Consider the following 12,638-nt stretch of genomic DNA (forward strand, 5'->3'; position numbering starts at 1 on the left):
TGAAAAAGAACCAAACAGAAATTTTGAAGCTGAAGAATACAATGACTGAAGAGAAAAACTGAATAGAACGCTTCAATAACAGGCTTGACCAAGCAGAAGAAGGAATCAATGAGCTAGAAGACAGATGAATTGATATTATTCAATCAGAGGAGAAAAACTTTGAGAGACTAAAGGAACAAAGAAAGCCACAGGACTATGGAACGCCATTAAGAAAAATAATGCATGCATCATTGCACATGGAACATTCTCCAGCTTAGATCATATGAAAAGTCACAAAGCAAGTTTTAGTAAATTTAATAAGACTGAAACACAAGAGGCCAGAAATAAACCCTAACATATATGGCCAATTCATATTTAGCAAGGGAGTCATGAATACTAAAAGGGAGAAAAGATTCTATCTTCAATATATGGTGTTGGGAAAAGAGGATGACCACATGGAGAAGAACAAAATTCGACTCCTACTTACACCACTCACAAAAATTAACTCAAAATGGGTAAAAGGCTTAAGCATAGGAAGAGAAACTATAAAACTCCTAGAAGAATGCATAGGGGAAAAAGCTCCTTGACTTTGGTCTTAGCAATAATTTTTTGGATGTGACACCAAAAGCACAAGCAAAAAAGAAAACTTAATAAGTGAGAATATGTCAGATTAAAAATCCTCTGCACAGCGAAGAAAACCATTAACAAATGAAAAAGCAGCCATTAGAATGGGAGAGGATTGGGGTACCTGGGTGGCTCAGTCAGTTAAGCATCCATTGTTAGCTCAGGTCATGATCTCATGATCTGTGAGTTCAAGCCCCACGTCGGGCTTTGTGCTGACAGCTCAGAACCTGGAGCCTGCTTTGGATTCTGTGTCTCCCTCTTTTTCTGCCCCTCCCCCACTCACATTTTGTCTTTCTCTCTCTCAAAAATAAATAAATACTAAAGAAAAAAAATAATAGGGGCATCTGGGTGGCTCAGTCGGTTAAGCGTTTGACTTCAGCTCAGGTTATGATCTCGCGGTTTGTGAGTTCAAGCCCTGTGCCAGGCTCTGTGAAGACAGCTCAGAGCCTGGAGCCTGCTTCAGATTCTGTGTCTCCCCTCTCTCTGCCCCTCTCATGTTCATGCTCTGTCTCTCTCTGTCTCTCAATAATAAATAAACAAAAAATTTAAAAAAAAAAGAATAGGGGAAGATCTTTGCAAATCAGATATCTGATTAGAGATTGTCAAAATATATAAAGAGTTCATACAACTCAAAATATATAAAGAGTTCATACAACTCAGTAGCAACAAAATAAACAATCTGATTAAAAAAATGGGTGGGGGGGGGTGCCTGGGTGGCTCAGTCAGTTAAGTGATTCTTCATTTAGGCTCAGGTCATGATCTCATGGTTAGTGAGGCAGAGCCCCACATCAAGCTCTGCGCTGACAGCACAGAGCCTGCTTGGGATTCTTTCTCTCCCCTCTCCCACTTGCTTTCATTCTCTCTCTCTCTCTCAAAATAAATAAATAAACATTTAAAAAAAAATGGGCAGAGGATCTGAATATTTTTCCAAAGAAGACACACAAATGTCAACAGGCACATGAAAATGTGCTCAACATCACTAATAATCAGGAAAATGCAAATCAAAACCACAATGAGGTATCATGTCACACCTGTTAGAATGGTTATTATCAAAAAGATAAGGTATATAACAAATGCTGGTGAGGACGTAGAGAAAAGGGAATCCTTGTGCACTGTTGGTGGGAATATAACTTGATATAGTCACTATGGAAAACAGTATGGAGGTGTCTCAATAATTTAAAAATAGAACTACCATATGATCCAACAATGCAACTTCTGGGTATATATCAAAAGGAAATGAAAACAGGATTTAAAGAGATATGGGCCCTCTCATGTTCATTATAGGAACATTCACTATAGTCAAGATATGGAAACAACCTAAATGTCTGTTAGTGGATAAATGGATAAAGAAGATACGGTACATACATTGAATTGAATATTATTCAGCCATGAGAAAGAAGGAAATCCTGCCATTTGGAACAACAACAACAACAACAATCCAGAAGGCATTATGATCAGTGAAATAATTCAGATAGAGAAAGTCAAATGCTATATGATCTCACTTATATATTGAATGTAAAGACTTGGAATTCATAGAAACACAGAGTAGAGTGGTGGTTACCAAGGGCTGGGGTTGTGGGAGACAGGGAGATGTCAGTCAAAGGCTCTGAACTTCCAGTTCTAAGATGAATAAGTTCTGGGGATCTAGCACACAGCATGGTGATTGTAGTTAACAATGTATTATACATCTGAAAGTTGGCAAGAAACTAGATTGTGTTCCCACCACAAAAAAATAAATAATTCTATGGTGTGATTGGGGTGTTAGCTAACACTATGGTGGTAATCAAGTTGCAATATATAAGTATATCAAGTTAATACACTGTACACCTTAAATTTACATGTTATATGTCAATTATATCTCAATAAGGCGGAAGAAAATGATGTGACTTTGGGTAGGTCATCTTTTATTTTTCACCGTTTTAAAAAAAAATTTTAACGTTTATTTATTTTTTGAGAGACAGAAAATGAGTGCAGGAGGTGCAGAGAGAGAGGGAGTCACAGAATCCGAAGCAGGCTCCAGGTTCTGAGCTGTCAGCACAGAGCCTGACATGGGGCTCGGACTCACAAACCCTGAGATCATGACCTGAGCTGAAGTCGGACACTTAACCGACTGAGCCACCCAGGTGCCCCTCATTTGTCATCTTTGAATCTCAGTTTCTTCTGGCATAAAATGGAAGGAGTTACTTTTATTGTTATCATGGACATTTCATAGCACTTACTGTATGCCAGGCATGGTTCTCTGCACTTTACACATATTAGTCCAATTCATCCTTAAAATAACCCTTTGGGGATAAACACTATTATTATCTTCATTTTATAGAATGAAAACTGAGGCATACACAGAGGCTATATATAACTCATTTTAGGGCTTACAGCTTGTGAGTATTAGAACTAGGATTAAACCCAGAGTCTTGTAAAGGCTCCTTCCTTCTTTTTTTTTCCATCCTCACCTACTCTTAACCAATTCAAAGGGCTGTTGTGATATTAAGTGCATTATTCCATGTAAAGAACTCAAACACACGGGGTGTAGTAGCTGCTCTGGAAGCATCCACTCTTACCATGAGGGTTGTTGCTGGGGTGAGCCCAGTGCCAGACCTATGGCTAGCCAAGTCAGAGTAACCCCTGAGGAGGCCAGTTCCAGTGCTGAGAGTACCACAGAGTCCCTAGGGCAATATGGATGGCCAAGACTTAGACCCTGAGAAGGGTCCAGGAGGAAGTGTTCAGTGTGCTGTGGACCTAGAGAGAGGAACACAAATGAGTCAGCACGAATTGAAGGAATATATCAGATAAAACAATACTAACAAGCCTGGTGTTTAGCATGTGGGGCCCCTTGTAGGTACTGTTACACATATTAGTACATTTACTCCTTCTAGGTGGCATCATTACCACCTCCATTTTACAGGTGAGGAAACTAAAGCATAGAGGAGTCAGGAAACTCGCCAAGGTCCCAGGGCCCATGCACAGCACAGAAAAACTTCATTTACTTAATATTTAAATTAACTCATTTTGACCTAAGTAAAATTTTTTTTTCCCTAGAGTCATTGGAGAATCACTAAGGAGACAAAATAAATACCATGACAAGAAAATTATATTATTAAATCTTCCACCTGATGATTCAAGTAACCAAGGGCTTTGAAGTCAAGGCCTATTCTCTTAAAAGGAAGGTTAGCAAGTGTTAGAGAGGAATTAACAATATATTAGCACCAAACTGAGACTTTCTCATTGGTGTAATCAGAAGGATTGAAAGAAAATTAAAAAGGAAATAATTTTCTCACCACGTGATAGAAAGTGATTTGGGGACCCATCCCTGAATCCCCTAAAATCTCACTTAGGAAAACTGGTAGTGGTTTAGAGCGCTTAAAAGCCAGACTACCCCCTTTCACCCCTTGTTGGCTATCTAGTCCTGGGCACATAATCCCTCTAAACATTGGTTTCCTCATTGGAAAATAGCTGTTACCTCATAGGGATATTGACTATAAATGAAAAAATGAAGGTAAAGCACAAAATCTAATACATAGTAAATGCTTAATACACATAAGTCATTACCATTATCACTATGATTGTTAAGCTTTAACCAAAAATCCCCGGCCTTTTTAAAATTTATTTTTTACTTCGATGGTGCTAATAATCATCATTATAGTACACACATGGTGGCCACTATTTGCCTGGCTCTAGGTTTTATAAGTACATAAAACCTATTATATACAATATATATGTATACACCCTAACATATATCCTTATACATATGTATTACATTATATATGCACATATGTTAAGAATTACTAATTTCCCTAAACTATGATGACAACTTATTCTTATTCCTAGGTTCCTACAGATTAAGTTTTTACTCTGAGGGACCCAAAGTCGACTCGCGGGACGACTCCTGCGGGCCTCCTTTGCGCAGACACCAGGTTACACACCAAAAGATGATGGGGAGGACAGATTGGGCGGCACCCACACCTTCCCGCCCGGCTCCGCCCCGCCCCCTTCCGCTCTTAGCGTACGCTCGTAGCCCCGCCTCTGACGCAGCGCCTTTCCTGGCTCTGTACCCCCACCTCTGAGGGGAGCCACCGTTGAAGCCGGCGCGCTGACGTCACGGATCGCGCGCCTCCTGTGCTTCCTCGCGCCTGCGCCGCGGCGAAAGGTCGTCCCTGTGACCGGCTCGGCGTTTGGAGCAGCCGTCGCCATGTTGTCGGTGGCCGCCCGTTCGGGCCCGTTCGCGCCCGTCCTATCGGCCACGTCCCGCGGGGTGGCGGGCGCGTTGCGGCCTCTGGTGCAGGCTTCAGTGCCCGCCACCTCGGAGCCGCCAGTGCTGGACGTGAAGCGGCCCTTCCTGTGCCGGGAGTCGCTGAGTGGCCAGGCCGCGAGCCGGCCTTTGGTCGCCTCCGTGGGCCTCAATGGTGAGCCGGGCTGAGGGGTACCCCCGTTCTCGCTCCCTCCGGCCCTCGACCCACGGCGCAGCTCAGGAGGGCGGGGAAATGGAGCGGAGCCCCTTTGGGGGATTAAGTTGCCTTGCTGGGTCGACCTTGGGCAAGTTTCTACACCTCCTGGGTGTCTGCCCTCACCTGTGCGCGGACGCGGCTAGGTTGGGCGATCTCGAGTGACCTCCAGCTCTCGCTTTGCGGGCCTCTGTTTCCGTTGGCGACCAGTCTGCCTAAACCACAGGCTAATCTTGTACGTCATAGGTTAAGTTCAAGAACTCTGAATGCCGACTGTTTCCAGCAAAGTCTGACAGATTTTGCTGCTTACAGGTCGTTTGGGCAAATTTCTGAATGTTTTTCCTCACCAGTGAAATGGATGAATGATTATACCAATTACGTAGGTAATGTCATGAGGTTTAGATGGAAAAATTCTACTTAAAGCCATTAGCACATTTGGGGGCATTTTATTATACATGTTGAAAAAATAAGAACTATTAATATTTGGGACGTTGTCCTGCTCACCGCCACCTAAACCGTCTAATGCCCTTGTCTTTCACGCATCCCTCCCAACAGCAACAGCAGCAAAACAATAACACAAGCCCCAAGGTCATTAATGATGTGGAGTATCGGCAATGTTTTGCTGGGCCAGAGGGTTTTTACACTGTAATCAGTTTGATGCTCAAGAAGAGCCACAAGCAGAGGTTGGTGATATTCCCATTTTGCAGGTAGAAAACAAACTACAAGAAGTGAAGTGACTTACACAAGGATGAACTTTGTGTATGTGATAGAACATGGATTTGAAAGATTGATTTAGCCATGAACCAGATCCTGCACTATCTTTTGTGCCATGTCTTTTTTTTTTTTTTTTTCATGCCCTGTATTGGAAATCCTCAAATGGCAACCTGTGTGCCATTGTACCTGTAGTGTTCCCAACCTGCACAGTCTTAAAAAAGGAAGATTTCTTGCATGTTTTAAAACGTTGGAATCTGGCAACACTGAACTTGTTTCACCATGAGAAAAGTGCTGTGCACTGGCTGCCCTCTTAGTTGGAGCAGTCACTCTTCCAGGTCATCACAGTTCTCACCAGACCTCCTCCATTGCGTTATCTGCCTGCCTGGCCCCACTGACAGTGACACTTGCCCTGCAAGCTAAGTTATTACCCCCACTCTCTTTAGTTTTCCTTCATTCACCCTGTTCTCTTTACTTTAAAATAATCCTCCCACTCAGTTTTCCACATTTCTGTCTTACCAAATCAATCTCAGTTCAGGGTCAGGTCAATAAAATTTTATATTTGCTGATTCCTTTATTTTTATGGTACATAACACTTCCTACTATTGCATTTCCTGGTGATTCCTCTGACCTTGAGCTTGAGGCATAGAGAAGAATCTTTATTTTTCTGTTTCCTACAACCTCAGATTTTGCATACAGGCAGTGCAGGATATTGGTGAATGAATAAAATGGCGATTTTTGTTGTTGTTGTTTGGGGGCACCAGTGGGTTTTGGAGACACTGTTCAGGGTGTGAGCAGAGTACACCAGCCCATCCCAAGCCTATTCTTTGGATCTGGAGGTAAGAAACAATAAAGGAGGACAAAATTTCAACAGCAAATGCAAAAAGCATCTTTGGAATTTGTCTAGTGACTAAAGGGTTTCTTCTAAAAATTAGAGGCTTACCTGACTTTCCCAAGAACAGGTAAATAATACAGAACCGTAAGGCAAACTTTTTCTATAATAATGCCTTCAGCTTGTAGTTTCAGTTCACGTTATAATCTGTCTAGATGGTTTGTAGAAAGATAGTTCTGAGGGTGTGAAATGGGAGGGTTGGATCAGAAGATCCATGAGGTGAGAGGAAGATTTCCAAGGCACATCAGAGTTCATCTTAAGAAAGAAAAACCTGTTTTTTGTTATAGTCTCTTAAATTTTCTCTATTTCCAGAAGTATCTGGTTTTGCTTGAGTTTAGAACTAAATCTAGCTAGCATCTTTGTTGCTAAAGTCACACCTAATACAGTTAATGTAAATTATTTAGAAATGACTTTTGCAATATGGCAGTTAAATTTCCCAAAATATTCATGGTGGTACAATATACAATAGTACAGTATTGTACTATTGTACTAAAGTGTAACCTGCTAGGTAGAGTGGCAGTAGACAGCTGGATTTCTTTCACCACCAAATCTCTGGATGAGAATGTCAAAACCATTCTGTTTATTGTTCCTGTACATTTGCTTGTATACTGTTATATGGTTAAAGATTGTAGGCACTGTTTTTAATGTAGAAGTATGGACTTTGGTTCCTTCATCTTTTAGATATGATACACATTTTCCTTTGTAATTCCAGAGAATACCAAAGGAGGGTAATTCATATTTGATCCCAAACCCCAGTCTACACTGTTAGGTTAGCATTAGGTAGAAGTAGGGTAGTATATGATGTAATGTCACTTTGCCATAGTTGTAAATATTAGGTAGTCACTACCCTTGTCCTGGTCCCAGAAAAGTACATAGAGTGATTTTGATAGGTTTCACCATTGTTTGGGAATACAGCTGGCCCTTGAACAACATGGATTTGAACTGTGCAGGTCCACTTATATGTGGATTTTTTTTTTTTTTTTATAAATATGGTACACTGCTGCAAATGTATTTTTTATGGTTTTCTTAATATTTTCTTTTCCCTAGCTTACTTTATTATAAGAATTATATATATGAGATGTATAACATACAAATTATGTGTTAATCCCATTGCATGTGGGATCAGTGCCCCTAATCTCCACGTTCAAGGCTGACTTACAGCTTCCATTGTTACTGACTTTGAGAACCATGTGAAAAGTGTGGTCATGTTCTTTATTGTAATACTCAAGGAAGTATATTAGGATGAGACAGCCTAGTAGGCTGCAACTTACATGAAATTGCATTTTATAAGTACATTTTTCTTTTTGAAACAACAGTTTTTAAGTGAGGAATTTTTAATGTCCCTTTTATAAAAAAAGAAACCTTGTGACAAATTTCCTAAAATGCGTATACAACTTGCAAAGAGATTTGCTTCCTGAAACATACTTAAAAGTGATGCCAGTAAGTTAATTTTTTGTCAGATATTTTAAAATAGTATGGACAAAAGGTCATAATCTGTTTAAAAACTACTTACATCCAAAGTACTACATAAATAGTAATTAGTTAACATTCATTTGACACAAAGATCTGGCCAGCCTGCAGTAGTAGTGTCTCAGTTGAGAAATCCACAGCACTGAAAAAGAAAGATAGTGCCCTTACTCTTAAAGAAGTTACTACCCTTCACTGAAGAGGGGGATATATGAAAATTTGCTCTTTTATCCTGTACTAAGTTGAAATAATTGGCTCTTTTGGAGATTTCATTTGATAGTTGTGTATTTTGACAAGGATGTCCTTTTCTGCCCATTGGTGGCTTTACTTGAAGTTAAAGTAATACTGATTTATACTCCAGAGTCTAAAATAGAAAATCTCTTCATTTTCTGCAACTAAAGTTATACTAACAGTTCACAGAATGTTTATGGTAATAAGTATTTATGAATTTTTAGCAGTTCTACTGAACTTTCAGAGAGTAAGTAGATAGTAATGTGAAGTTAGACATTTGGTTTAATAAGATGATCACAAATCACCTTTTTTTTTTAATGTTTATTTTGTGCACGAGAGAGAGAGAGAGAGGGAGAGAGAGAGAGGGAGAGAGAGAGAGGGAGAGAGAACGTGGGTGGGGGAGGGGCAGAGAGAGAGGGAGAGCGAAAATCTCAAGCAGGCTCCTGAAATCAGGAGTCAGACGCTTAACTGACCGAGCTACCCAGGAGCCCCACAAATCAACTTACTGGGTGGACTTGATGAGTTTTACGGTCCCTTGTAATCCAGAGAATATGGGAAGTAGTTAACATAGTTGTATGTTTTGGCATGTTGAGTTTTGGGGATTTTAAAATATTGCTGTTTACAGTACTGTTTAACTTTTTAGATTTGATGCACTAAATCGTTAGAAATTCTGAATCAACTGTGTTCAATCAGGAAGAACTCAGTTTACGCATATTATCCTGTGATTTCATACCAGTATGATAGGTAGTGATTGACTTCATTTCTTTTTCAATATTTTCTATGCAGGCACTGCCAACCTGACCATTTCTGGCATTAGTGCTATATTTCACATTTTTATAACTTGATTTTTGCTTATGAATTCACAAAGGTTATTTCCTGATGTATACTTCTTTCAGGGTACTCATCTAATTGTTTTTTTAACTTTCTGTTTATCTTGCAGTCCCTGCTTCTGTTCGTTATTCCCACACAGACATCAGAGTGCCTGACTTCTCTGACTATCGACGCACCGAAGTGTTAGATGGTACAAAGTCTTCAAAAGAGAGCAGTGAGGCTAGAAAAGGTTTCTCCTATTTGATAACTGCAACAACTAGTATAGGTGTTGCATATGCTGCCAAGAATGTCGTCTCCCAGTTTGTTTCCAGCATGAGTGCTTCTGCTGATGTGTTGGCCATGTCGAAAATCGAAATCAAGCTATCCGATATTCCAGAAGGCAAGAACATGGCTTTCAAATGGAGAGGAAAACCGCTGTTTGTGCGTCATAGAACCAAGAAGGAAATTGAGCAGGAAGCTGCAGTTGAAGTGTCCCAGTTGAGGGACCCGCAGCATGATTTAGATCGAGTAAAGAAACCTGAATGGGTTATCCTGATAGGTGTTTGCACTCATCTTGGTTGTGTACCCATTGCAAATGCAGGAGATTTTGGTGGTTATTACTGCCCTTGCCATGGGTCACACTATGATGCTTCTGGCAGGATCAGGAAGGGGCCTGCACCTCTCAATCTTGAAGTTCCCTCATATGAGTTCACCGGTGATGACATGGTGATTGTTGGTTAGAGATCTGGACTCAAGTCCAAGGTTCCTTTCAGTCGTCTTGTCACCTCAGAAGACCTATGAGCAAGCCTTCTATACTTAAGTGGGTTGATTTGAAATATTTAAGAATTGCTGATAATGTATTTGCAAACATTTATGTGAAGTAAATTGAATTTAATGTTGAATGCTTTCAAGCATTCACCTAATAAAGCCACTGTTAAACATTATTAAGTTCAAAGACTTAAAAGGTGCAGTGTCTTTGATAGTTAATTCTAATTAAAAATTACAGACTTATGTACCAGATATTTGTGAAATCTGTAATTGACGTTCTCCTTCATCTTCCTTCTTTATGTTAGGGTCAACAGATTCTGCAGAGCTAATGGTTAGACTGAGGTAAAAGTAGCTGGTCATTTCCAAGTCCTGGGAGATGTTTATGGCATTGGCAGAAACAGTAATATCCAGGTTTCCCTTTTGTTCTTTTACACATGAGTCCTGGCTGTGTGTGTCCTGCCGCACGTGCCCCCCAGCCCCCGGTCTGTATGATGATGTTGAATGTAATCTCTGGGAGAATCCTAAATGGGGTGTTAGCAGCTCTGAGGGTTTAGCCCCAGCTCTAGCTAGCTGTTTTCCTGCTAGGAAATTTTATTTTTCACTTACGGGAATAAGTTAGTAATTAGAATTCTTTAGTTTTAAGAGGCAGTGGTGGGATAGTATCTGAGAAAAGCTTTCCAAAATGGGAGTGCCACTGTTAACTCCTTCGTCTGGTGAGGATATTTGTGTTCCCATTGCTTCTGCATCCACCCTATCTAGAGACAAAAGGGGAGTAGTGTATCTGAGACTACTGTAAAGGATCCTGCTGGTTTTGTTTCTGCAATGATAACATGTTGAGGTGTTTCCTTCAGTTGGATACGCAGTCCCCACTTTTCACCGTCCCCACTACCGATATGAAGGTGGTGGGCACAGGAAGACATCAGAATTGACACCCTCTTCTTTCTGCCTTCTGCCTTCAATTACACAGCTGAAATAAGACTGAGATCTGATATTCTCCCTGGGAACTAGGAGTAGGCTTTGACCCTTGTTGAGAATCACAGCTACTTTGATAAGTTTGCCATTTGGCGGTAAGTCAGTAATATACCACTGGGTCCATCTTTGATCACACGTGCATTTGTAAGAAAGCAAACTAGATTCAGTGGTTAGATCTTCCAAAGGGAAATGGTCATCCAGGACTTCAGTCTTTAAAACAGTAGCTAAGTGTATTAAAAAGAAAACTTTTTGTTTATGAGCAGATATTTGGTTCATTTCTTTACCATACCTTTACCATTCTAGAAAGAAAATTAGCCTGGGTGATAAATGGGGCTAATAAATAATAGTATTTTATGTTCTGGTATCTAGGTGTAAATGTGAGACAAAAAGTGCCAAATATTGCTAATTTACTAAAAGTAGTGAAATTATATCATTAAGTATAAACAATATGGGTGTGTAGTATTTGATGTTAGTATTTGGAGCATCTTGCATGAAGTCCGTGCCCCTCCCCCCACTCCCAACCATGAGGGCATGAGAAATTAGTATGTATTTGTTGGATATTTTGCTTATCGTTGTAGTGAAGATTCCTTTTTTTCCTAATATATATAGGGAAGACCATCTTACACATGCTGCTTTTCCATGGTGCCAGTTGTCCACAACTTACTGTTTAAAGCTACACCCATATATTTATTATAAGCTGACAAAATTTGAAGTTGAATTGTTAAGTTCCTACTTCATGTTTAAAATGGCAGCAGGAGCTGTTCGTCACTTCCTCAAGATATGCTAATGTAGGAACTGGTATATATTTTACATTTGTAAAATTCTTACTTGGATGATAAGTAAAAATGCCAGGTTTTAATTTGAAGGTGAATTATTAAGCCTGGGATGGAAACCTCAAAGCATTATTAAATGAATCCTTAGACCCCAGTGAATCTGAGTGACTTTTGGGGGGTGGTGTTTGTCTTCATGTGTGAAAGTTAAAGGAATTTTGTTCCTTTGGACATAACTGAAGCTGCTGAGCTTTTAATATATCCATGTGTGGGTTGTGTGAGTTGGGGGCATAGTGTAGTAGAAGAAGTAGTGGACTAGAATTTAGGGTTTTAATTCTGGCTTAGCCATTTCCTAGCCATGGAACTATGGGCCTGTCACTTAACTTCTTTTGGACATTTTTTTCCCCCATCTGTAAATTTGGAATGGTTGAACTAGATTTCTAAGAGTTCTCTGACCTTTTAGGATACTCTGACTCCCCTCTACCCTCTGCCCTAGTAATGGGAATGGGTTTTCTTAAATAAGCATTTGTTGTGTTCTCAGTATTTGGTATTGCAACAAAGACACCCAAGCTGCTAAAAGCAGCATTTTAATCAGCTGAGCCAACCTTTTACAATAGTGGTTGGTCAACCTGGGACAGCACTACTATTCTAGGGGGTGTTTGTGGCCATTATGTGATTGTCACAGTGATGGAGCATGCTGCTGGTATTGGGGTGGAGGGATGCGGGAGTGGGAACATGAAATGTTCACTTGTGAGGGAAACGCAGGTCCACAAGCTAAAAGAATACTGTGCTGCCAAAAATATCAACAACACTTCACTGAAGAAAAATGCTCATACCCTATTATTACCCCCTCCCACCCTGAAGTGACACCTCAAAATATTTCATTTTTCCATATTTGAAATGCCAGAATAACTGCACTAGTGGCTCCCAGCCTGTGGAGGACAAAATAGAAAGTTTGCAGGTTCCTAAATGTTT

At 40.3% G+C, this 12,638-nt stretch overlaps 1 protein-coding gene across 1 annotated transcript; it reads left to right on the plus strand.

The window, feature by feature from the left end:
* The first annotated feature begins 4,725 nt into the window (after nt 1-4,725).
* LOC102964791 (cytochrome b-c1 complex subunit Rieske, mitochondrial) lies at nt 4,726-10,097 on the plus strand. The gene is made up of 2 exons (XM_007096717.3): nt 4,726-5,003; nt 9,284-10,097. Exons 1-2 carry the CDS (start codon nt 4,790-4,792, stop codon nt 9,892-9,894), a joined length of 825 nt encoding a protein of 274 aa, XP_007096779.2. The 5' UTR covers nt 4,726-4,789; the 3' UTR covers nt 9,895-10,097.
* The last annotated feature ends 2,541 nt before the right edge of the window (nt 10,098-12,638 follow it).

Source organism: Panthera tigris, chromosome E2 (genome assembly GCF_018350195.1).
Source record: "Panthera tigris isolate Pti1 chromosome E2, P.tigris_Pti1_mat1.1, whole genome shotgun sequence".
Lineage (NCBI taxonomy): Eukaryota > Metazoa > Chordata > Mammalia > Carnivora > Felidae > Panthera > Panthera tigris.